Source organism: Saccoglossus kowalevskii, chromosome 4 (assembly GCF_978046115.1).
Source record: "Saccoglossus kowalevskii chromosome 4, keSacKowa6.1, whole genome shotgun sequence".
Classification (NCBI taxonomy): domain Eukaryota; kingdom Metazoa; phylum Hemichordata; class Enteropneusta; family Harrimaniidae; genus Saccoglossus; species Saccoglossus kowalevskii.
The window spans coordinates 28,686,245-28,710,905 of NC_140644.1; the positions used below are offsets into that span (position 1 = coordinate 28,686,245).

General features: G+C 36.1%; 1 protein-coding gene across 1 annotated transcript in view; it reads right to left on the minus strand.

Annotated features, from left to right (window-relative positions):
* Positions 1-24,661, minus strand: part of LOC100372627 (sacsin-like) — a 31,542-nt gene that overhangs the window by 1,510 nt on the left and 5,371 nt on the right. The window contains exon 4 of the mRNA XM_085498375.1: positions 72-12,660. Coding sequence (XP_085354501.1) covers positions 92-12,660 — 12,569 coding nt within the window. The 3' untranslated portion in view covers positions 72-91. The remainder of the gene's footprint in view (positions 1-71; positions 12,661-24,661) is intronic.

Sequence of the window (24,661 nt, forward strand, 5' to 3'; positions counted from 1 at the left end):
ATTCTGACTTGATATTACAATAGAGTAACAATACCACACCATATTCTGTAAAATATTACAAAGTAACAAACCTTGTAATGTCTGGTAAAGTTTAGAAGCGTTGTATTCCAATAAACTGCTTCAATTTGTCCAATAATCTCTGTGCACATTTCACTGCATCCTTAGCTTCTCTTATTTTGTATCGCTCATTTGGTGTCTCAAGTCTTTGTGGATATCGAGTGTCATTAAAGTCACAGTGGTTTCGAACTAGCTCTGCAACATCTTCTTCTACACCTGGAGGACAGTCAGGGTGAAACTGTACTGCATGCATTAGACTTCTAAGATTTGTGCAGTTAAGCATTGGGTCACCATCTGTAGCAAATTTGGCAGCTTTTAAAGCTTTCTCTGCAGCTTGGTGTACTTGAAAACAAACCCACTCAGCAGATGGATTTATAGATTCCAGACGAGCAGAAGCATCCTGTAAATCACACTTAGCTTGCTTGAACCAAACCCTTGCTTCTCTTGGCATAGGGGTACTTCTGTTGAATGATGGTGGAATGTTTGACTTTGAAAAACGACCTGATTGATAATGACGACCATATTCTCTGTAATATCGTTCACTCTGTGATCTTTGATTTCGTGCCTCTGCATTCCATCTATCATACTGTCTTCTATAGTTTTCTCCAGTTATGCCACCACCTTCCATTATATCTAGTTGTTGACGGAGATATTGAAATGCTGCGGTAGCTACAGCAGAATTATTTGGGTTTTTGTCAGGATGCCATTTTTTATACAATCTTCTAACAATCTTGTTACATTCTTCTTTTGGCATTTTGGAAGCTTCATATAACGTCTTTTCAATGATATTTTTTGCTTCTTCTAGCTGTACAGTAAGAGAACGAGTATCTGGCAAACTGGCTTGACCTGTAGGTGGAGTTGGTCGTAGAAATTTGTACAAGTCATTGCCACTAACAACAGTTTCTTGAGAACCATCATAAATGTTATACTTAGTTGCAAGGCCTAATTCATTATCTGCATCATTGCTAATCACTTCTCTAATCTCTGCATATATATAATCACAGATGTCTGTGTCTTCCCCATCATCTATAAGTCTCTTTAATGCCACAATTTCTCCCTTGCGGAAAATGTTAATTGGGTCGTCATCAAGAAGATGGTGTATATCCAATGGTACACTTTTACCTGGTGCATGTTTGTTCTCTTGGATTGCTTTCCTCTGCGTCTGAAGTTCAGGAATATCAAAATTAGTTATCAAATCATGAAAATTTTCAATCTTGCTTGCTAGAAGCGCTGTAATTATCCTTGTGTCTCGAATTTGATATGATATTATTCTGTTGACTGTTCCTGCCAAGAGACACAACAGTGTAGGATTGGCGGGAAACTCATCAGAATGGCTGATATAAAGCATTTGCTCATCATCCAAGAATAACTTTACATGTTGCTCGCTCATTTCTATGTAAGTATTCTGCTTCTGGTTAAACAACTTGGTTCTCAGTTCAGTCACACAGCATACTTTAATCTTCGTCTTCAACATTGTTATCTTACTTTCAATATTTTCATCTATCATTTTTTTGTGTTGATGGCGTACAAGACGTATAATACACTGAGCAAATTCAGGGCTTTTCATTCTGTCTTCTATATACTCTTTTAATAGACACGTTTTCCCAGCAATACAGCATTCACACTGTGGGTCTACTTTGGCCACAACAAAATTACTGATGTTTTTTGGGCGAAGATTTTCAGGTAAAAGATCAAATTCCATGTCTTCAGGGCAATCACATTCATGTAACTGTAGTGCAAATTCATACTGCACAGGGTTTATGCGTTTCAGTAAGTCGTCTTTGCCATAAAACAGATCTGTTGACAGTTTCATTTTCTCTGTTATACTTGGCAGGTAAAGCTTGTTATAAACATTACACTGCCTTTTATTGTCTTCAGCTAAGTAATAAAATAATCCTTTGGTAGCTTTCTTTGCTTTTCCCAATTCATTTGGTCCCATGATTTCATTTTCACATTCACTGTGAATCTGTGACAATACATTTGAATATTGTCTGAATGTTGCACTTTCTTCTGCTCCTAAACGCTTCAGGAAATGTTCATATGATCCCAAGGAACGTGGAGGTACATACATGTAAGGATGTAGGTCATCTTCTTTTAAATGATCAAACTTATATGCAAGTTGGTTAGCACACACCAGTACTTTTTGTTGATCGACAAGCACAAGTGGAGTGTTATGCAGTCTGGACATCAAATGTGATTTATTTTGGTAATCTCTCAGGAAGTCATACACATCTTCCAATACCTCAGCCAACAATTTACGAATCTTGGGAATGGTATGTTGTTTTTCGGCCGAATTTTTTCCAGCCAAATGATGACATACATTCTGACAATGGCTTATGACTGTATCAACCGATGGTTTATCTAGAATTCCAAGGCATTCATGCAGATTAATAACTTCATTGCTTCTGGGAATGTGTGAACTTTTTTTAGGAATTGCCCAGTCAGGTAAAAGCGATGAATTGGACCAACTAAGTTTCACATGAAGTGATGAAACATTCCCTCTAAGACATATGAACATTGTAGAGTCAGTTGAACTTCCAGAGAGTAGTGGATATATTTCAAGAAGGTCTTCACGTATTGGAACAGATGGAATAAATTTAATTGTAGAAACTTCTTTTAGAAATGTGGGATAGTGAAGTGACTCATTAACAGAAAGCTCCTTGGCTAACATTTGTGATTTCTCTAGTACCACTTTCATGTCACAACTTCTTAATCGAACTGCTTCAGAGGCAACCTCGTTTGCATATTCTAAAAACAGGTCAGGCGTAACTGTAACATTAAATCCCAATTTAACAAGGAAGTCTCTCCATTCATATGCAATGAACAGATCAGGCAGAAGTCTTCTTTTTTCTACCATTACTTTGAAAACTTCATTCAGCCCATCAAAGAAGTAGTCTGCACTCTGCATGGAACCATCTGCAGCTTTGATGAACTTTACCTTGGAAAGTGCTGAAATGAGTTGCTTAATAGTTCGTTCAGTAGATGCCCAGTTAATTGTGTTACGTAGGTAAGTTATATGTGTCAAACGACATTCCACAGTTAGAAGGTTGAAGTTAGGTATAATGTATTTTAAGTAGACATCAACAGCTGTAATGGCAGTTGCTCCAAGAGTTTGTTGAAGTAACTGTAAATGATGACTCGGCTTGAGGAATATACAACGACAGTGATATGTCCATTTATCTTGCTCTGCTTCTGGAAATCTAACTGACAGAAGGTGATACTTTTGATATGCATCTAAGCTGGAAAGATGTCCATCTGTCTTCTCATAAAAAGGCAACTTCTTCAATGTAGTGAGGGAATTATGATCATAGCTTTGTACATCTTCTTGAAAATATTGCAACATTATAGAAGAATCCTCTTTGGATACATTATGAAATTTAATTAGGTCCATGTTCATCATATATTCAAATAATGTCAAAATGTCTTGGCATTCACTTGGAGAAGCAACATATGGCTTTAGCAAAGTTTTCATATGTGTAGTGATGTTTTCTGACACTAGATCAAATTTAATCTCTAGGCAACCAACTTTCCTCAGAAAATCAATTACTTTTCTTTGCAAACCAAAACTGTCCTTATATTCAAGTAAACTAAGGACAGTCTTCCCTTGGGATGGGGATATAAACATTCCATTTGTGGTTGGAATAATAGGCCAACGTAGTAAAGAATCAAGAACATTTTCCTCCTTCCTTGAGCAAAGGTAGTTCCAGAGTAATACCATTCGTGCCAGTATACTTCCGGTGTTACATTTAACATCCAAATTCAAATGTAGGCCAACATCACACCATTTAACTGGAAACACAGTGCCAATATAACGATGAAGATCTTGTGGAGTAAAATCCTTCCAAACTAATGTTGTAGAATCATCATCATTCTTTTTTTGAAATGTTTCCAGTAAGTTGAGTACATCTCTTGAGACAAATTTGCTCTTTATAGAAGGCAACAGACCAGCATAATGTGACAGGAAATGTAGTTTATTTGGATGAAACACATCAACTGAATTATCTTCACGAAGTAATACAGGTAAACCAGTGAGATCGTTTGGATGTTCCATTACATTTAAGATGTACTCTAATACACTCTTGAAGGTATTAACATTACCGTATGTTGTCTGTGATATACTGCAAGGCAGCCTACCAATATGACATTTTTCAGGGCACATAAATGCAATAACAGCTTCCGGACTCACTTGTTTGACAGCAACTTCTGCATTAATGAATGCATTATATATCTTTATTGTTGAGCTTATAAGCTTAAAACCAGACTTTAAAAGGAATATTCGTAAATCAGCATCATTTTTCTCGACCAAGCAGTTAAAATATACTTGATCATCTTCATTTACTGGTTCATGCCATGTCAGTTCAGCACAACCGTCTCTTTGTCTAACTAAAGGTAAAACATGCATTCCATCCGTGGACATTATTTGTAGCGTCCTGGCAGAGAGATAACTCCATATTCCCTTACTAGACCAGGCTACACCAGCTTCAGTCTTATTTTGTGATGAATAAGATGGGAAGAGGTTATGATACCATTCTAACTTTTCTTGTTTATTTGCAGTTAGATATTTATGACCTGCCAGCATTATCAGAGAAGCATATGCATGTGCCAGAGCAGATTCAACTAGTGTCTTATTCCATATGCTTCTGACAGTCTGGTGTGTCCCAGCATCACTCCATATGTACCGACGAGATCTATCAAGAGCAAAATGACCATTAACATGTACAGGTAAATCAGTTGCTATTGGTAGTGGAAGGAAGCAATATGCATTGAATCTTTTTTTCATTTCAGTTTTAGGTGAGTGAGTGTAATTCTTCTCTTCTCCTTTGTGGCCATCAACCAAGGCAGCTACACCAACACGGGGAAGTAGCTTACCAAGCTCTTCATCTGAGAACTCAACATCAGGAGTGTTGTAGAAGCCAAACTGTTGCACTACAAGCCATTTTTCTGTCCTGTTCTTGGAATCACATATCTGTAAATTGTAGTCCACCAGCTTTTGTGGAATATCAGTGACGCACATTTTCTTATGATTCAACATGTGAGTTGCAATGTCTTCTCTTCTGAGTCTGTTTTCACCAAATAACTTTGCTTCAGCCTTATATAGTTGTTTCATTTCGCCAGTATTAAGTATCTCTGAGAGGGTTACGACTTCCACATTGTTGAGAAATAAAAGACAGTCACATGCCTCATTTTCAAACCTATTTAACATGTGCCTGATATCTTTATCAGAATAGGTTTTGCTTGAGATTTTGGAAGAATAAGCATTCTGTCTGAGCGGCAACCGAAACATAGTACCTCCTTTAAGAGAGAAATATTCACCAAGGAAACCACTGAGCATGTCACCAAAGTTTTCTTTCAAGATATTAACAGGTTTGTAAAGAATACCAGGATAGTCATGCGTGGCATCTGGCACATATTTAAGATGTGGGTCAAATACACCCAGCTGGTGATCATCAGAGAGAAATGAAGGGCAGTCAGTGAGATGGTATACTGAATTAAAACCGATTCCATACTGGCCTGTTGTATGTGCATCTGCTGATTTAGCACCAATTCCAACTTGTTGAACTCCAGCTATGTCATCATCACTGAATATTTGGTTATTATATACACATATTGCAGGACTCTGTTGAATAGGTTTCCATGATTCACTGACAATTTTGTCAGTGGAATGTGAACGTGGGTCATATATGATGTGAAGTTCAGTAGCCTTGGCATCATCTGCATTTTGTAGAAGTTCTTTAAAGATTTCTGACTCACCAGGATATGCTTTTAAGATATCCTTCAGACGATTTGTGAGCTTTTCTTTCTGACCAAATCGCTGAGCACATCCAAGTGGCAATGTGAACTCTTTTGCCCTCTTCTTTCTTGCTGCAATGATACCAAGCCTATCAGCCTGCTTCCAGTTGATTTCGTGGTGAGCATAGGTAAACTGAGCTTTATTAAATAACCATGGCGCATCATCATAGGTCAGCTCCTTGATATCTCTTAGAATTCGATCTGTGTCAGGAGCATACACAATGTTATCCGAAAAGTCAATTCTTTTTAATATTAGTAAAGCAATTCGTAGTTCATGTTCATCAAGAGGTTCTGCACCATTTTTCTCTTTTAGCTTCATCAGTACATCTAGATAATCACCAATGGAGAATGATTTTCTAACACCACAAACTTGCAGAAGCTTTTTATACTTCACAAGATCGTTAGGGACCTTATACAAATAAGGTGCAGTCATCTCCATCCACGTAAATGCTAACTGATCAGCGCCAACAAACATTTCATCAACTAGGAAAACCTTCATGCTTTTAAGTTTCTCTACTTTCCTTTCATAACCAGTAGTAATCTGTACTATAGTATCTCCATCATCAGTTGCCACCTCTTCACATAACACTGTTTGTAAGTACTGGTATATCTCAGAACACATTAACATTGTTTTCTTGGCTTTTGGAAACATTGATACATGCTGCAACTGTATGAGAACATCATCAACTAGGGCCTTGCTCCTAACACCTAGGATTTGCATTATTTCTTGACTTACGTCAGCACTGTCTATACAGCATTCGTCAAGTATTTGTGCAACAGAGCCAAGATAGTACAAACATTCTTTCCTATACAAGTTATCTCCATTCGACAGCTTATTCTCACCAAACCATTCACAAGGATAATCATTTGGTTTTGTCATTACTGGCAGAAAGGACGTTCTAGTCAATCGTTTAATATCATTTAAATGTGGCATTTTTCCTTGTTTCAGCAAATTATTCATCACTTTAAATATGATTTTGGTGCGAGAAACAGCAGCAAAAAACCCATAGCTTTTAAAGACATCCATCACAGATTCTGCTCTCCCACACAAATCTTCCCATGATAGTTCATCTGTAGCCATTCCAAGGTCAATGAGTGAAAACAGTCTTTCTTTGGATAGGAAACCAGCACCATGGGGGAATCTACCATCTGAATCATCAAACAGTTTGCCTACTAAAGATTCTGGATGCACAAGATTCTGGGGAACATCAATGGAGAAGCCATCAGGAGAGACCGGAAAACATGGTGCCTTCTTCAAATTCACATCAAAACTAATATCTTTCTGAGCACCAATACGAATATCTAGCAAATACAGCAGCATTGAATTTCTGATTTCCAGGGAAATATCTTCTGTATATTTGAAGAATACATCCTTATAGAAACGTGTAATGTTGTACACATTTTCCTGGTTGACTTGTCTTATGATACAATATTCTACGGCTTTATTTAGTTGAATAACTTTCTTTGGTTTGCAATATTCATTCAGGAGAATCATTGCATGTTCAGCAATAGTTGTTTCTTGCTGCAAATCAGTTCCGAGGAATAAACAATCATTCAGTGTTACCCATTGAGATTCATTGTAAATTATTCGAGGTGGCTCACTGTTCTGATTTCCACTCATCCCTTCATAGAAAGCTTTTACAAAAGGGTGGAAGTCAGTCTCAGTTGATTCTAGGTTTGGCCACAGAGTATGAAAGTCATGCTTCCCAACTGTTCCTTCCATTCGAAGTTGAATCATGTCAATTAAAAGATTTATGAAAGCTTTTTTCAGAACATCAATCATGAGACACAAATTCCATTCTCCTTCAAATTCTGTATTTTTCCCTGAAACAGAGGATTTGCTCCATATGTGTCTTCTGTTCGGCTGTAATGCAAATGGTGCGTTGAGGTGGATTGGTAAACCTGTCTGAACAGCTACAGGAAGAAATGAGTATAACTGTCCTACTACTGGGGAAGGATTTAGTCCATTTACCTCTGATTTTAACTTAGCTGCTACTCCACCACAAGGAAGAACTCCCTGTTTCCTACCATCATCAGTTTGGGCTGCTTCAAAAGCGGCTCCACTACTAGCACAGGCACTAACAAGCCACATTTCATTTTTTGTCTTCCAATCTTTTAAACACTTAGACTCAAATACAACTTCTATTAAACTAGTTGAATCTGGTGGTTTACCATTTACATTGATCAACCATTTTGAAGTGGCTTTCAGGATGTTTGATTGATTTTTTAGCTGTTCAATCTTGTTTGTTGGTGGACATTCAGTAACACTGGTGATTTGTCTCGGTAGCTGTTGTATTAAGTTGACTTTAATGGTTAACATTTTCACAGCATCTGCACCTGTTTTCCCTTCAGTTTTCAATTCCCATATGCTCATTTCCTTCACACTCTGGGTAAACACGAGAAGAGATGGTGCTGAATCTCTAAGTTGCACAATCAATTGCTGAAGTTTGTGTTTGTCCAGATAAACCTTATCAGTGATACAGTTTTCCATTTGGTCACTTGCTTGATAATGATTTCTGAGAGGAAGTCGAAAAAGGGTACCATTAAATTTAAAATCTTCAGAAATATTACACCCAAATATTTCATGATAAGGTTGAAACTGATCTACACATACACTGAGGGTCTGTCGATGAGATTCTTCATGGAGGTTCAACTTAATGCCAGGCTGGGAAGGGTTGTGAATACGAGATTTGAGATGAGTCATCCTTGGATCAAAAATCATGATATGCGACCCACTGACAACACTTGGAACGTCTGTAACATGGTATACTGAAGTAAATCCAAGACCGAAACGTCCTATCTTGTCAAGTTTGTCTTTCTTTGATGCTGCAGCTATATCACAAATGTTTCTTATGTCTTCACTTGAGAACATGGCATCATTGTATGACCAAAGTGCAGGACCATGACAGTGTTTCATACCAGGGTCTAGGAGCTTCAATTGCACATCAGTATTTTGTCTGTGGTCTATGAGAAACCTAATTTCACTAGCTCCTGCATCATCAGCATTTTGAATGAGTTCCTTGAAGATGTCAACACCTTCTTTGTACATTTCTAAATTCCTCTTTATGGCATTTATGACACTTTCATGAGGACCAGCCAAGTCATATCCTAGATTATCAGTTGGAGCCACATGGTTACTCAAAGGCTGCATTCCTAATTTACGAGCTGTTGCATTTGGTATGTCATCATGTACAATATAATATGAGTTGTCCTTCAGGTCATCAGAAAGAAACTCTCTATCACAGTAAAGACATACATTTACTTCAACCAACTTTAACTTTGACATATCATGCATCTTTGCAGGTACAAGAATCAATTTCTGAATATCATCATTCAAGTTACTATCCTTGCACAGTAGATGTATTATTTCGCATGACAGCTTCAAGTCAGATTCTACATCCTTTGAAGAGTCAGTCCTACAATGTTTCTTCTTAATGCTATGCAAAACATCAGCAAGTGCTCCTGGATTAAACTCTTTAGGGATGTACATTTTCTTGAACAACTGTGAATGTTCTTCAGCTAATGTCAGTGGCAATGTAAACAGGTAAGGTTGAAGGTTGATATGCAAGTTTGAAGTAAAAGCTACATTATTTGCACTTGTGAAGCCTCTTCCATGCCAGATCCATTTCAGTGTTTTGCCTCCTTTGACATTTATCCAGTGTCTCACCCACTCAATGTTGGACTTGGAAAGAAAGCTGTAAATTTCAAAAATCATATCTTCCAGGGGTTTTAGCATATTTTGCACGACTTCCTCTGCTGAATCAACTATGAGCTTCATCTGCATTACTACTTTCTGCACATGGTCAATAGATGCCTCACCATCCAAAGTCTGCCATTGAAATGTGGAATATAGGGAATTATTCAGATACTGTACAGGTATGATAGGCATGACACCACCAACTTGTTTACAATGCTCATGAGATGTAACCTCTGTAGGAGTAAAGAGGCATTGGCTGTTTTGTTCATCATCAGCAAACCATGGAAGCCATTCTGGGTAACATTTTGGTCTGTTAACATCACAGGGAAGCCACGCTAAAGTTGTTAACCTATTAAACAGTAGCTTGGCACTGCATCTGTCAGTTGTGTGTTTGTTAAGCTTCTCTGGATATTTACTCACATATTCCAGCAAACAATGTGCTTTCTGCATCATATCTGGTGTACACTTACGTCTCTGACAGTCAAGGTTCATTGCTATGTTGTATATCATATCAGGACTCACATTGGATTCTTCCATGAGACCAACTCTTCTAATGAGTTTAATGAATTTGGGTTGAACGTAAGTGTCAACCGGCAGTCCTGATTCTCCAAGAAGCATTCTCAGTAGAGAGTTGTCTGGATCAATGATTTCACATGGTTTAGACAACTGCCCACCACGAGTCTGTATACATCTATATTTCTTCACAATATCATCATACTGGGAACGACATAGTACCCATTCCATAATCTTCAAGACTTCCCGGTTAGAAAAATAACCATTATCAAACTCATGTAGAATGTGGTTTTCTATATATTCAGCAAATTCCAATTGATTTGCCCCAAGAGCCTTTGCTAGGTTAAGAGTATTCACATCATCACTTTCAATCATCTGCTTCTTGATCTTGTTACAAGGGATATCTTTATATTCATTGGGTGCTATCAAAGAACAACGGCTTACAGAAACGCAGGTATCACATAGTATTGTTCCAAAAATAGATAATTGTCTCAGAGTCAGGAAGTGTTCATCATAGCTATGAATATTAAGTATGGACAAAAATGTGCACAATGGTCTAGCTAAAATAGGATTGTTCTTTAGTTTCTGTTCAACCACATCAATACCAATGTTCTCCAGGACTACCAAAACACCAGTAGCATCAGGTGAAGCAATATATTTGTTGAATGAAGAATCTTGTGGATAATAAAGTTGTTCTTTTATTACAAAACCACCACAATGCTCAACAACGTTGACTATATCTTCTGAGAGTGTTGACAGTGATGTTCTATTAAATATTGCCTTAGGACCCGATTCCAGTTTAAGTAATTCAATGGTACAACTAGAATTATTCAATGGGATTAACGGCAACCCTTCTAGAACTGTTATAGAAAGCTGTATCTTGCATCTAAACCAGTTCCAAAATTGAGACAACCATTCAGGTGGAGGACATTGATCATCACCATCCTGACTCCACATTACTGTACTTTCAGAACCTTCAGTCCATTTAGAGGGTAGAGCAGATCGCAGGTTCTGAACGACAATCTCTGGATTCAGAATACTTAGTTGTGTATACTCAGAAGCATCTTCCAATTTTGATTTGAGCAGTTGTGGCAAACTTCCATCCAGGAATCTGTTGTTCATATTAGGCAATAAATACTGAGGGCAAATTGTAGTAGCAATGAAAACTTTTCTAGAGTCACCTACACAGCTAAATGATGTAAATGTCCCATTGGCTAATGGTAGCAGATGAAGACCATTAAGATCACTGTATTGTGCATCAGCTAAAATATATTCCAGTATATTCAGTTTGGTCCGTCGTTCAAAATGTTGATGCCATATTGACTTTAAAAAGCACCTAACACTAGATGGTGTGACTTTAGTGAGCAAAATATTTGATGCCTTTAACCACTCTAGGATATGCATTGGAAGAGTGACAATTGGTTGTTCATGCTCTAATAACATGTTCACGATGTCTTGTTGCACTGTACAGGATATATTCCTTTGAGGGATGTTAAATATAGCTTTCTTAAGTCCAATCCAAGATCCATAGTAAGCTTCTGTGTAAAATACATCATTTTCCAGTAGCTGCTTTAGCAATTTCTCCAGCAGCAATTTCCAGTTTTCTGTAGTTAATTTACAAGGATCTGGCCATGCTGCATAAACACATTTTGGCTCCAGTTTATACTCGCATATTAATGATGTAATTAACTTCACATACACTTCAGGAATAGCTTCTGATGTCAACAGTTTGTTCCACCTTGCTGTTTTGTCTTGTTGTGATTCCATATCTGGCCATTTTATACTTCGTCTGTTATCTCCAAGTCCAAAATATCCATGTATGTGAACTGGGAGACCTGTAGTCTGGCTTGGTGGTAGTGGTAAGAAGCAAAATATCCTTCCATCACTCTGTTCATTTTTCGTCTTGCTTATCTGCACAGCAACCCCAACCCAGGGAAGCAACTGAATCTCATCGTCATCTGCAAGACACCGAAATTCATTTGACAATCCAGACTTTGGGATCTGGTGAACAACCACCCAACGTTTCACTTCTTCCTTGAACTGCTGCATAAGCTTGATTTCAACATCTATAGAGAGAGGTTGAGCTTCTTTATTTTGTTTTAACTGCTCTAGAAATTTAGACTTCTGGATTCGTACATGATCAATAACTGAATTCACTATTGAGGCACTGTAAAGTAGGGTTGATTCTGTATTCTGTCCACTGCGCTCATAAACGGATATTGATTCTATTTTCTTCAAAAACAGCAATGTCAAATCAACATCAGTTCTAAATGATGTAATCCATCCATCAGGGCCCATGATGCGATCTTTAGAGATAATGTTTCCACTCAGTTGTGATTCAGTTTTACGCAGAGGAAACCGAAATATTGTGCCATTAAACTTCCCTTTTTGAAAAGAGGCTTCATCACAACCAAAGATTCCCAAATATGGTTCAAACTGGTTGCTGTATGGAGTATGGTCTTTTGATAACAACTCTCCTTTCAATTTCCATTTCTTACCAGGTTTCTTGTGATAATGCTTTTTCTTGAATTGGTCATAAGTAAATACTGTTTCCAGAGGGTCGAATACTCCAAGATATTTACCACTGAGGATACTCGGTAGATCTGCAAAACATTAGAAATATAGAAATTGACATATATGGTCGGAAATTAAAATGGATATACTATTCATGCATTTTTTGTATCAAAACTGAATTTTACTTGTACAGGCTCATGTACAGAAATATAGTAGTTTGGTCGAAAAGCAAGACTGTAGGCATTCAACCATTTCTGATCCAATTTTGACACAAACTGACATGGACATGTATTCCAATATGTATGAAGTATGTGCTAAATATGAATGAAAATGGTTACTTAGCCTTGGTGATATAGTAGTATGGACAAAAAGCAAGATGGCTGACAGTGGAACATCTTTCATCTGATAGTGAAACAAACTGACATGGACATGTATTCCAATATGTATGATGTATTTACCAAATATGAATGAAAATGGTTCCTAAGCCTTGGAGATATAGTAGTATGGTCAAAAAGCAAGATGACTGACTGTCTGCAATCTCTGATCCAATTGTAAAACAAATTGTCATGGACATATATATAACCAAAAATTTATGTTTATAACAAATTTGAGTGAAAATGGCAAACCACGTCCATTTCCAAAAAACAAGATGGTTTCCATTCTTTGATCCTACCGCAGAACAAATTGTTATAGACATGTATCCTTACATGTATAATGTATGTACCAAATTTGAATAAAAACTGATTAAGCAGGCATAAGATACTACAATTTCAAAAAAACAAATGGCTGCCAATCAGATATCTTGGATTCAATCATTAAACCACTACATGTGCATATGTTCCAGATAAAATACTAGCCACATGCAAAGAATGAACAGATTTGGTCCAAAGGGTTCTAAAATATGACTCCAGACAGCTGGACAGACGGAGACCAAATTATATAACAAAGTTTGAAACAGGGACTAATAAGCTTGATTGCTATTTGCAGTCAGTGGTTTAAACAAAACTATGTACATGTATGCATCAAGTGAAATTTGAATCTAAGAAGTGGTTCTATCAAAAATTTGCCTGAAGTAGGGTATGATGTGCAGTTTTAATCTAAACTAATCAAATCTATGAATCACCACAAAGCCAAGTTTCTTGCAAATATTTTATCTAAAAATCTATGCAAATTCGATAATTAAATATGAAAACATTTCAACCTTAAGTAATCAAGCCCTTTTCCTTTGCCGAAGATGTATGAATCTATTTGTGGTGAACTGTGGTTCCTGAAAAATTTTCTAATTTATGTAAACTAGGTAATTAACATGCACTGTTTTCAACGCTAACCTACTTACATATGTAGAACATTCTAGAGCTATCATTAAATTTATTGGAGATACCATTGAAAAGAAAATTATTATGCATGTTATTTAATTATATGCACCAATTTAAAATAAAATGAATCAGATCGCTGCATTATTCCAAGCATCTATGTATTTAATTTTATTAAAAACTGATCTGTAATTATTGGTATGTCAGTACAGCAGACATGCAAACACATACATGCACATGGTTACACTGTAGCAAAATCAGTCAAATGATAAGATCAGTTTAGACCAGCTTTGGTTTTCGTGTGAGTGAAAATACCAAATATTGCTTACATAAGTAGCCAACATTGATATCAACACATGTATGTAGTCCCTGTATTTAAAAAATTAAATACTTTCTATATCAAACTACACTGTAACATTATATGCATTTAGGGGTGGACCATTAGATACTCTGTAGGTTGATAGCAGATAAACTGTGCAAAATATTTTGCTCCTTCATTTAGTTTTGTGCTATTTTTTTTCATGATGAATTTGCTGTAATTGTTTTTCCACTGTGTGAAATATGTTTTACCGTAATTTTATTTTCTACTGTGGAAAATATTTAGATTTATGCATGCAGGATTTTTTTACATGTATAAACACGCAACCAACGCAATCTAATAATAGGTAATTAATATACGTGAATTCAACCCTAAAGCACCTATGTTTCATTAAAATTTGATGAGTGGTACTCAAGTTATCTGTGGAGCATCTACAAATTGGTTAATTTATGCAAACAAGATAATAACCATATTTAACCAGGTAAGCAAACGCCCACGGTCCTGAACATGGAAAATGGCCAAAAAATAGGGGTGGGTGTATGCCCAGACATCCCCCGCAAAAAAAATGAAAATTCATCAAAATTAACAACACGCAGATTGTACTGTGGCAGGGAATAGAATGGCAAATGAAAACATGCAAGGGAAATAAAACAAAAATATGCAACATTAGAAGTATAACAAAAATAATTTATTGCTAATACCTGGTAATATGACAAATAAACCAGAAATAATAATCAAAGAAAGCTTAGAAAGAACTCCCGTGTGCTGAGAGTATTGGAGAACTTGAGATATTGATGGAAAAGCTTATGCAAATAAGGTAACTAATATGAACAGATTTAAGTGTAAACTAATAAGGTCTGCACAATGTAAAAGTAATAAGATTTGCGTAATATAATATCTATGTACCAAGTTTCATTGAAATGTGATTAGAACCAAAAAATAGTAATTATTATGCTAATTAGTGAATTAATATGAACAAAATTAATCAGGCTGCCTATTGTTCTAGAGCATTTATGTACCAAATTTTATCCAAATGTGATGATCAGTACTTGAGATACAAGTGTTAATTAATTAATTATGTTAATTAGGTGATTAAGAAGTATAAATATTCACCAAAAACTATTATGGTGTATAGTCCTAGATTCATTGAAATATGATGATGAGTACTCTTTAAAAGTGTCATTATAATCCAATGAGTAGTTCTTTAGACATCAGTGCAACAGCCATGGAACAGCAAAAAATTAACTAATTATGAAATTAGGTAATTAATATGCACAATTATTTACCCCAAAATTAATCAGGTCTCTGCATAGTCCTAGAAGATCTGTGTTGCAAGTCTCATTGAAATGTGATGATTAGTACTTGAGATATCAAGTGAAAAGCTGAAAATTAACTAATTATGCTAATAAGGTAATTAATATTTACCCCAAAACTAATTAGGTCTCTGAACAGTCCCCAAGTAACTATGTACCAGGTTTCATTGAAATGTGATCATTATTGCTTGAAATCTCAAAAGCTGAAAATTAATTAATTATGCAAATTAGGTAATTAATATGTACTCTAAAAACTATCAGGTCTGTGAAGTGTCATATGTCATCTATGTACCAAGTTTTATTGAAATGTTATGATTAGTACTTGAGATATCAGTGGAAAAGCCGAAAATTGATTAATCATTATGTAAATTAGGTTATTAATATTCATGGATTTTTACCCAAAACTAATCAAATATGCGTATTAGTTCAGAGCATCCATGTGCCAAGTTTCATCAAAATCCAATGAGCGGTTCTTCAGATATCAGTGGAACAGTCATGGAACAGCTAAAAATCAGCTAATTATTATGCAAATTAGGTAATTAATAATCATAGATTTTCACCAAAACCTAATCAACTATGCGCATTATTACAGAGCATCTATGTACCAAGTTTCATCAAAATTTGATTAGTGGTTCTTGAGATAACGGTGGAACAAAAAAAGTGACATACATACATACAGGCATACAGACAGGGTAGCTGCAAAGACTCCCTTTTGTGCTTCGCACACGGGAGTCAAAAGTTGACAGTGAGGAATTATTTGAATTAGGATTTCCTCGCCGAAAAACACGCCCAATATGCGTGAACTCAAAATGAACTAAAATATCAGGGGTTAAACTGCATACAATTATTTCCAGTTTTGATAAATACTGGATCAGTCATACAAGATCAATAATAAATTACACAGTAAAAATTACGAAAGTGAATAGTTGTTTGAAAAAACTTCTCAGATCTGTATTTGTATGTTCATTGTCATCTTCGTAAAATTCGAACAAAATCCCTATAGCTTCGTCCTGAAGTTTGTCAATATCGTCGCACACAATTTGGAGTTAGCTAGGACTTTTAATTCATGTCTAATCAGAATGAAGAGACAAGAAAAATAGGCTCGCAGCAAACGAATCTGCTACAATGGCACACGATGCTTTTGTTTACCGTCTGTCAATCATCTTTGAGCTTGAAGCATCTCCTTTACTGATTGGCTAAGAATGATATCACTACTAGTGTTTCATCATAGAGGTTAAATCAACATTGCTTTCCTATCAGACTGGATGTTCTTCAATCATGGTGAAAGCTACCATTCAGCAAGTTGGTGGTTTTGAAATAAGAATTTTTTTTCTTTAGCGACAGAAGACAAATTTTCATGACAGAAATGCAATAGCTTTGATTAAAGATGGTAAAAGAGTTGGCAGTCTATGGTGTGACATTGCAAAATTGCTGGCCTCAGTTATGGATTTACAAGCTGCTACCAAATATTTTATAAAGCCAAAACAACGTGATTTGAACCACTCCCACTATTGCAACATTGGTTTCATTGTTGGTGGCGCTAAAGCCGAACAAGTGCGACACTTGCTTCACAGCTCTCTGTAAGATTTGCTTGAATCATTTTTAAGGAAGTCAACTGTTAATACAAGGAACAAAAAAACAGGTTTTTGTTATTCACAGAATCTGATGAGTGGTTGAGATATTGGTGGGAATGTTAAATATTGGCAAATTACTATGCAAATTAGGTCATTAATATACATGGACCAATAACTAATCAGATCTTCACATTATCCAAAAGCAACTATGTACCATGTTTTATTAAAATATGTTGAATGGTACATGTACAACGAATGAAAATGTTTAAAATTGAGTAATAGTATGCACATTAGGTCATGAATATGCACGGTTTAACTAAAAAACTAGGTCAAAGCATCTAAGGCATCTATATAGTACAAAGTTCAATTGAAATCTGATAATTGGTTATCAAGTTATCAGTGGAACAGACACACATACACACACACTAACAGCAAAGACTCCCATTGTCAAACATATGTATCATTGAGCACAGTAGCTGCTACAATGGTGAATTTATTTTGAAACCAGCTCTCACAAGAATGATATTGTGAAATCACCAGCATTGCTTCCCTCATAGAACTGTCTCTGCAACTATTATTGACAAGCGGTTATTGATATTTCTACAGATGTCATTATTTCCACAACACATATATAGACGCAGGGCTCAAGTGCAAATTATTAATTCATAGGGGAAATCAGTAAAAAATATGTACATTGTGTCAAGCAAATACAGCACAATATTGATGTTTTCCACTCAGGTGGAATCAGAGGGGTCAATGGATATTCTAAATAAATAAATTTGTTGCCAAACTAGAGAAGTTACCACCACAAATTAGTTAAATTTAATGATGTGATTGTAAGTAGAATTGGTACAACTTAATTTAACTGTGATTTCAAGCGTGGCATTCTTAATTATCAAAACACAACTTGTAAGGAGATCACACTTTAGCACCCTTGCATTGCACATGCTTGATTGTTTGTCATTTACCAATACAAAACGATGTACAAATACAGACAGTTCAATAGCATGCTACGTACATTTTTTATGAATGAGCAATAGTTGATCAAATGCATGTTGAACGATGTTGATTTTCAATCTCTCAGCAAGCTTGTCATTTGAATATAATGTAACATGCAAATTTTCGTTGATACCTGCTAATGAGTTTCCGAGGAAATGCTGGTAACACCTTTTCAGGCTGTGTAATATTGCAATATCCAGCACTGTTTAAAAAGTTATTCACCTAACCACATCAATAAGGGACAACAAGCAGCATCTCAGCTGAGTGTTAGCAATGCACATTTCACAAACTTTCTGAACAAATTTTAGATGTCTCCAAATACACATATACAAAAGTAAAGCAGTTGGATAAATTGTTTTTATAACAAAGTCAAAAATATCACTTTTTACCAAAAAAGACAAAAATATTCATCAAAATTAGAGAGTTGATAAAATCTTCACAAAATGAAGAAATCTGAGAGAGGTCCACATGTAGTATATATATATGTATAATATTAAAGCATTCAGACTTGTGGTTTTCAACAAGACGTTGAAAATATCACTTTTTACCAATCAAAGTTAACTTCTGGTGAGCTTGCCCTTTGTTACATAATATTATTTCATTTATCAAAGTTTTTTTTTTAATATGAATATACATTGTCATAATTAATTTTAAATACAAACATGTTTTAGAAGAGAGAAGGTTCTACTCATGACATTCCATTTGGGTTATTTCAGTAACATGCACAAAATAACCATTAGTGTTACCGAAGTACACGAAGCTGTCATCCACGTTTATCCACTCAGATTAGGATTTGGGTGAAGGTGGGAATCAGTACAAATCATAATCATTTGACGAATTCAATAACAGTGCAGGGTTAGGTGACAGCAGATATTTGTTCTTAACTCAGTCTGTCCTGGCTTGAAATTAGGTATTACAAGCTATGCATGGCACAGTCCCCGTTAGTTATCAAATTCAAGATATATAGTTTTGTTTATAGTAATATAGCTGGAATATAACCATGTCAGGAATATGAATTTTTAACATTAGAATGATCGACATTTGTATCTGTATTTGTATATTGAGAGATATTGCTCTGGAACAGCATTCAAAAACAAAATGACGTGCATCAGGAACCTGGAATGTCTAATGTATGTTATAAGTTTGAACAAAATCCATCCATAAATGCAAGAAATGCTTGATAGTTGAGGATTTTTTTAGCACAAAAATAGCCACCATTTGGCCACTTTGAAAAGGATCGCCAAACCAATATATCCGTATATCTATGACATGATGTATAATGAATATTAAAACTTTGAACATAATCAGTCAAAACAAATCAGACATATGGGTCTGGAAACCCATTCATTAAAACCAAATGGCCGCCAGACAGCCATTTTGAATCTGATCTGGAAAATTAAATGATTTGCATCAGGCACCCGTAATGTCTAATATATATGTACCAAGTTTGAACGAAATCCATCCATAAATGCCATAAACACTTGATATTTGATGATTTTTTAGCACAAAATGGCTGCCATTCTGCCATCTTGAATCAGATAGTTAAACAAAATAACATGTATCAAAGTCCTATAATATATCCGTATATATTCAAATCTGAGAGAGGTCCACATGTAGTATATATATATGTATAATATTAAAGCATTCAGACTTGTGGTTTTCAACAAGACGTTGAAAATATCACTTTTTACCAATCAAAGTTAACTTCTGGTGAGCTTGCCCTTTGTTACATAATATTATTTCATTTATCAAAGTTTTTTTTTTAATATGAATATACATTGTCATAATTAATTTTAAATACAAACATGTTTTAGAAGAGAGAAGGTTCTACTCATGACATTCCATTTGGGTTATTTCAGTAACATGCACAAAATAACCATTAGTGTTACCGAAGTACACGAAGCTGTCATCCACGTTTATCCACTCAGATTAGGATTTGGGTGAAGGTGGGAATCAGTACAAATCATAGTCATTTGACGAATTCAATAACAGTGCAGGGTTAGGTGACAGCAGATATTTGTTCTTAACTCAGTCTGTCCTGGCTTGAAATTAGGTATTACAAGCTATGCATGGCACAGTCCCCGTTAGTTATCAAATTCAAGATATATAGTTTTGTTTATAGTAATATAGCTGGAATATAACCATGTCAGGAATATGAATTTTTAACATTAGAATGATCGACATTTGTATCTGTATTTGTATATTGAGAGATATTGCTCTGGAACAGCATTCAAAAACAAAATGACGTGCATCAGGAACCTGGAATGTCTAATGTATGTTATAAGTTTGAACAAAATCCATCCATAAATGCAAGAAATGCTTGATAGTTGAGGATTTTTTTAGCACAAAAATAGCCACCATTTGGCCACTTTGAAAAGGATCGCCAAACCAATATATCCGTATATCTATGACATGATGTATAATGAATATTAAAACTTTGAACATAATCAGTCAAAACAAATCAGACATATGGGTCTGGAAACCCATTCATTAAAACCAAATGGCCGCCAGACAGCCATTTTGAATCTGATCTGGAAAATTAAATGATTTGCATCAGGCACCCGTAATGTCTAATATATATGTACCAAGTTTGAACGAAATCCATCCATAAATGCCATAAACACTTGATATTTGATGATTTTTTAGCACAAAATGGCTGCCATTCTGCCATCTTGAATCAGATAGTTAAACAAAATAACATGTATCAAGGTCCTATAATGTCCAACGTATATATACAAGGTTTGAACAAAATCCATCTGTAAACAGCTGGGAAATGCTTAATTTTGATGATTTTTTAGCACAAAAATGGCCACCATTCAGCCATTTTTAATAGAATCATCAAAAAAATATATCTGTATAACTATGACATGATCTATAATGAATATTTAAAATTTGAACATAATCAGTCAAAGCAAGTCAGAGAAACAAAATGATGTGCATCAAGGTCCTATAATGTCTAACGTATATACCAATTTTGAACAAAATCCATCTGTAAACAGCCAAAAAATGCTTGATTATGATGATTTTTAGCACAAAAATAGCCGCCATTCGGCCATCTTGAATCAGATCGTAAAACAAATTGACGTGCATATGTATAATATCATGTATGATGTATGTGTGAAGTTTGATTGTGATTGGTCCAGGCATTTCTAAGATACAGGTCCGAATGCACACACAGACGCATACACGCACGGACGAACACACGGAGGTCAAAACATAAGTCCTCGTTTTCGGACTGCGTCCGAACGGGGACTAAAAATAAGTGTACACTACACGTAGTTACACACAAAACAATAGCCCTATAATTCCTAATTTTCGGGTTATTAGTTTTCCTCAGATTCCCACTAGAGGGTGCACCAAAAATACCCGGATGATGAGCCTAAGTGGGTTTGTTTTTATTGACGTAAAACTTGGCAAGAAAACCCTCATACATTGTTTAAAAAAGGTGATATATTCGCATATACAGAATTAATTTTCTATATTGCAGAGTTTATTCGGGAAACATCCACGAAAGAAAAGCTCTACAAGCCATAGCTTATTAATAAATAAAACTCTGAAGTAGTTTCTGGTGGTTGTAACTGTGTAGTGTAAGTTCGATTTCATTTTCTATTTTATTCACCAGGTGAACAGCAGATGCAGTTATATAAATGGACACATGTGTTTTCCTTTCCGTAGTTAGATAACTTGTTAGCAAATTGTCATTTTAACTTCAACTTCATAACACAGCAAATCCACTGGTATTGACAACACTACAAAATAATAACAATAATGAACTCCCCGATAACCCATAATGGACTCAAGTACACTTTATGCTCCAAATATGTACTTGGGTCACGCCTCGTACATATATGTCGCACAAAGTAGGCTTTCGCTCATTATGGGTTGGCGGGTCCGTTCATTATTGTTTAAGTAACAGATTTCCACTGAAAACTTATAAAATCCATAAATACAGACACCTACATAGATAAACTAAACCGCAATTACTCCTATACATGTCTTGTCATATGCAAATTAACAAATATATAAAAGACTTAATGACCAAACTGACCACAGTATTTCATTGATTTAGTGGATTTTCACTAAAACCTTATGAGGTGCAGCATTATTTCTATCCAGCCTTATACCCACTTGTATTGAATTGGATTAGCGATAGTTAACATGCATCTCAAAAAAATGCATGAAAGTGAAAAATAATTTACACAGTATTTCTTCCCTTCAGAGTTGTTAATGATTTACCCCAGTACTAAAAAAAAGTGACCTTATGGTTTAAATCGATCTACTGTTTTTGTAAAGTGTCTTCCTCAAAACAAAGTTGATAATGTTCTATAAGGTGATATATATTAGTGATTTGCCATGGTTATTGTTAGCACAATGTTCTACATCAAAGCCATGGCGGTTTATGTGACTGTTGCTATGGCAATTGCAATTGTTATCAACTTGTTAGAAACCATACAAGTATCATGATTAAAGAATTGAAGATATGTCCATGAAATGAACAAATCTGACATAGGTCTACAAGATGGCGACATTGTCCCCGTTATGCTGAGAGTATCGACCCTCGTATATGCACATTTCGTCTCAAATTGTCATATAGTTAGTATTATTTGGGGGTTAGATATCCCAAAAAAATTAACAAATACTATTTCCATTGCTGTTCTCTTATGTTTTTTCATTAGTTTTTTTTCCAGTTAAAAATTAAGTCTTGTTTGTGGCCAGGTGTCAACTTGAAGCCATACACGACAACGGTGGTGGTGACCATGCAGTGTTTTGTTCACATCCTCTTATCCTTGCATATATCCTGCAACAAAATACTGAGGTCCTTTTTCCATTATGTCATCCCAATCAATATCACTGTAGCTGAAACCGACAAAATATTTGTGTTTTCCCAATCTGATTAAAATCTGATGTAGTGTACAGGCTTTAATTATTTTAGCTATAAACTTATTTTATTTTTTTATTACTTTTGTTATTAATGCTTTTTATTTTATTATTTTACTTCGATTTTGATCTTGTGATTTTTTTTAATTCCGCCTTACATACATCTGATCCGACGCCTATGTAAGTCCCGTTCAAATCTCGCGTAAGTAACAGCCAATCACAGCCCCCCTTTTATACAGGCTGTCGGTTGCTTACTTTTCAGTGTAGGGATAACTCTACGGGCAATCTTTCTGTACATTAAATTTTGCCCACTTGAATAAACCATTAATAGAAAATTGCTAGTATATTTTTATTTACAAATTTTAAAGAAATTCCGCAGCATTTTACAATTTTTGTCATTACATTGAATATTTTTTTCACTTCCAACAAATGTGTACGCTTCCTGATACATCTTCGCCAGCCAAGCGGGATTCACGTGTACTTACGGTTTGGCAATCGTTCGACGAATACCGGCTTTTACAGTAGCTGCAGAGTCGTGGAATAAATCTTGATTTCGCTGATCGAGTTGCAGATTTACTGTAGTGTTGATTTGTGGGAGGCGGTGAATTTGATCCATGGTTGGTGGTTGTCGCTGTTGGGTTTGAAGGGCTGTGTTGAGTCGAACCGTGAAACGCGGATATTTCATGGCGGTTGTTTTGAATGGCCTGCGTCACCATGTTGAACGCAGCACGGAGGTAATACCTCCATGAACGCGGCGGCGACTGATGAGGGGTACGTGTCCGGGTTGAGATTAGTTTTCATGTCCGACATTGAGAACACGTATTTCTTGAAGCAAGCATTTACTTAGCGTGGCTAATGTCCAGTCCTTGTTACCGTTCATATGTGCATTGATGATTCCTCGGGGGTTGACCATATCAATCGTGAAACAAGTCGAATGCGAGTTTGTAGTTCTCGGCGGTGGTTGGAAATCCGTTGATCAATCGTTTGGCTTCACCATCTACGTAGTTTCTGAGGTATGTGAACTTTTGGATATCGGATATATGAGGGTCGTTGTGGACAGCGGCTTTGAAATTAATAATGAATTCAGCCCAAGTGAGTAGATCGCCGTGAAAAGTGGGTACACTTGTATTTCTAAATGCGGAAGATGAACTGACTTGTAGTGGGTTTGTTGATCCGGTTGTAGGGCGGTCATGTTGTGATCGAGGAGTGCTTGTTGGATCACAGGGAGCCCAGGAACTATAATAAACTGTAATACGCAGTCTTTATGAGCAGGGGGGGGGGGGACTATTTCTTACACTAGATACCAGCCGATAACCCCCCACCACACCCCACCCCGCTCATAGAGACTGCGTATTACAGTTGATTATAGTTTCTGGGCTCCCTGTGGTTGGATGACTGGTTGTTGAAATCGAATAGTCTGGAATTCTTCGACAAACAGTGAAAGTCGAGCGAAGCGGGCGATTATTTCGACTTCATATGACTCAGTCTCGGTAAATTCGGCGTGGTCTTCATCGTAATGATCGATGACTTGTTGGTCCGCGTTGACTAGCGCTGATAGCCGGTTGTCGACAGCTAATTTCCGTGCGAGTATTTCCCGGTACGCAGCGTTTTTGTCATTGGCATCAGGGTACTGCGTGATTAGCTCTTCAATCGGTGTGACGACGGCTTGTAGTTGTGCCCTTGCTTTGTTCCTC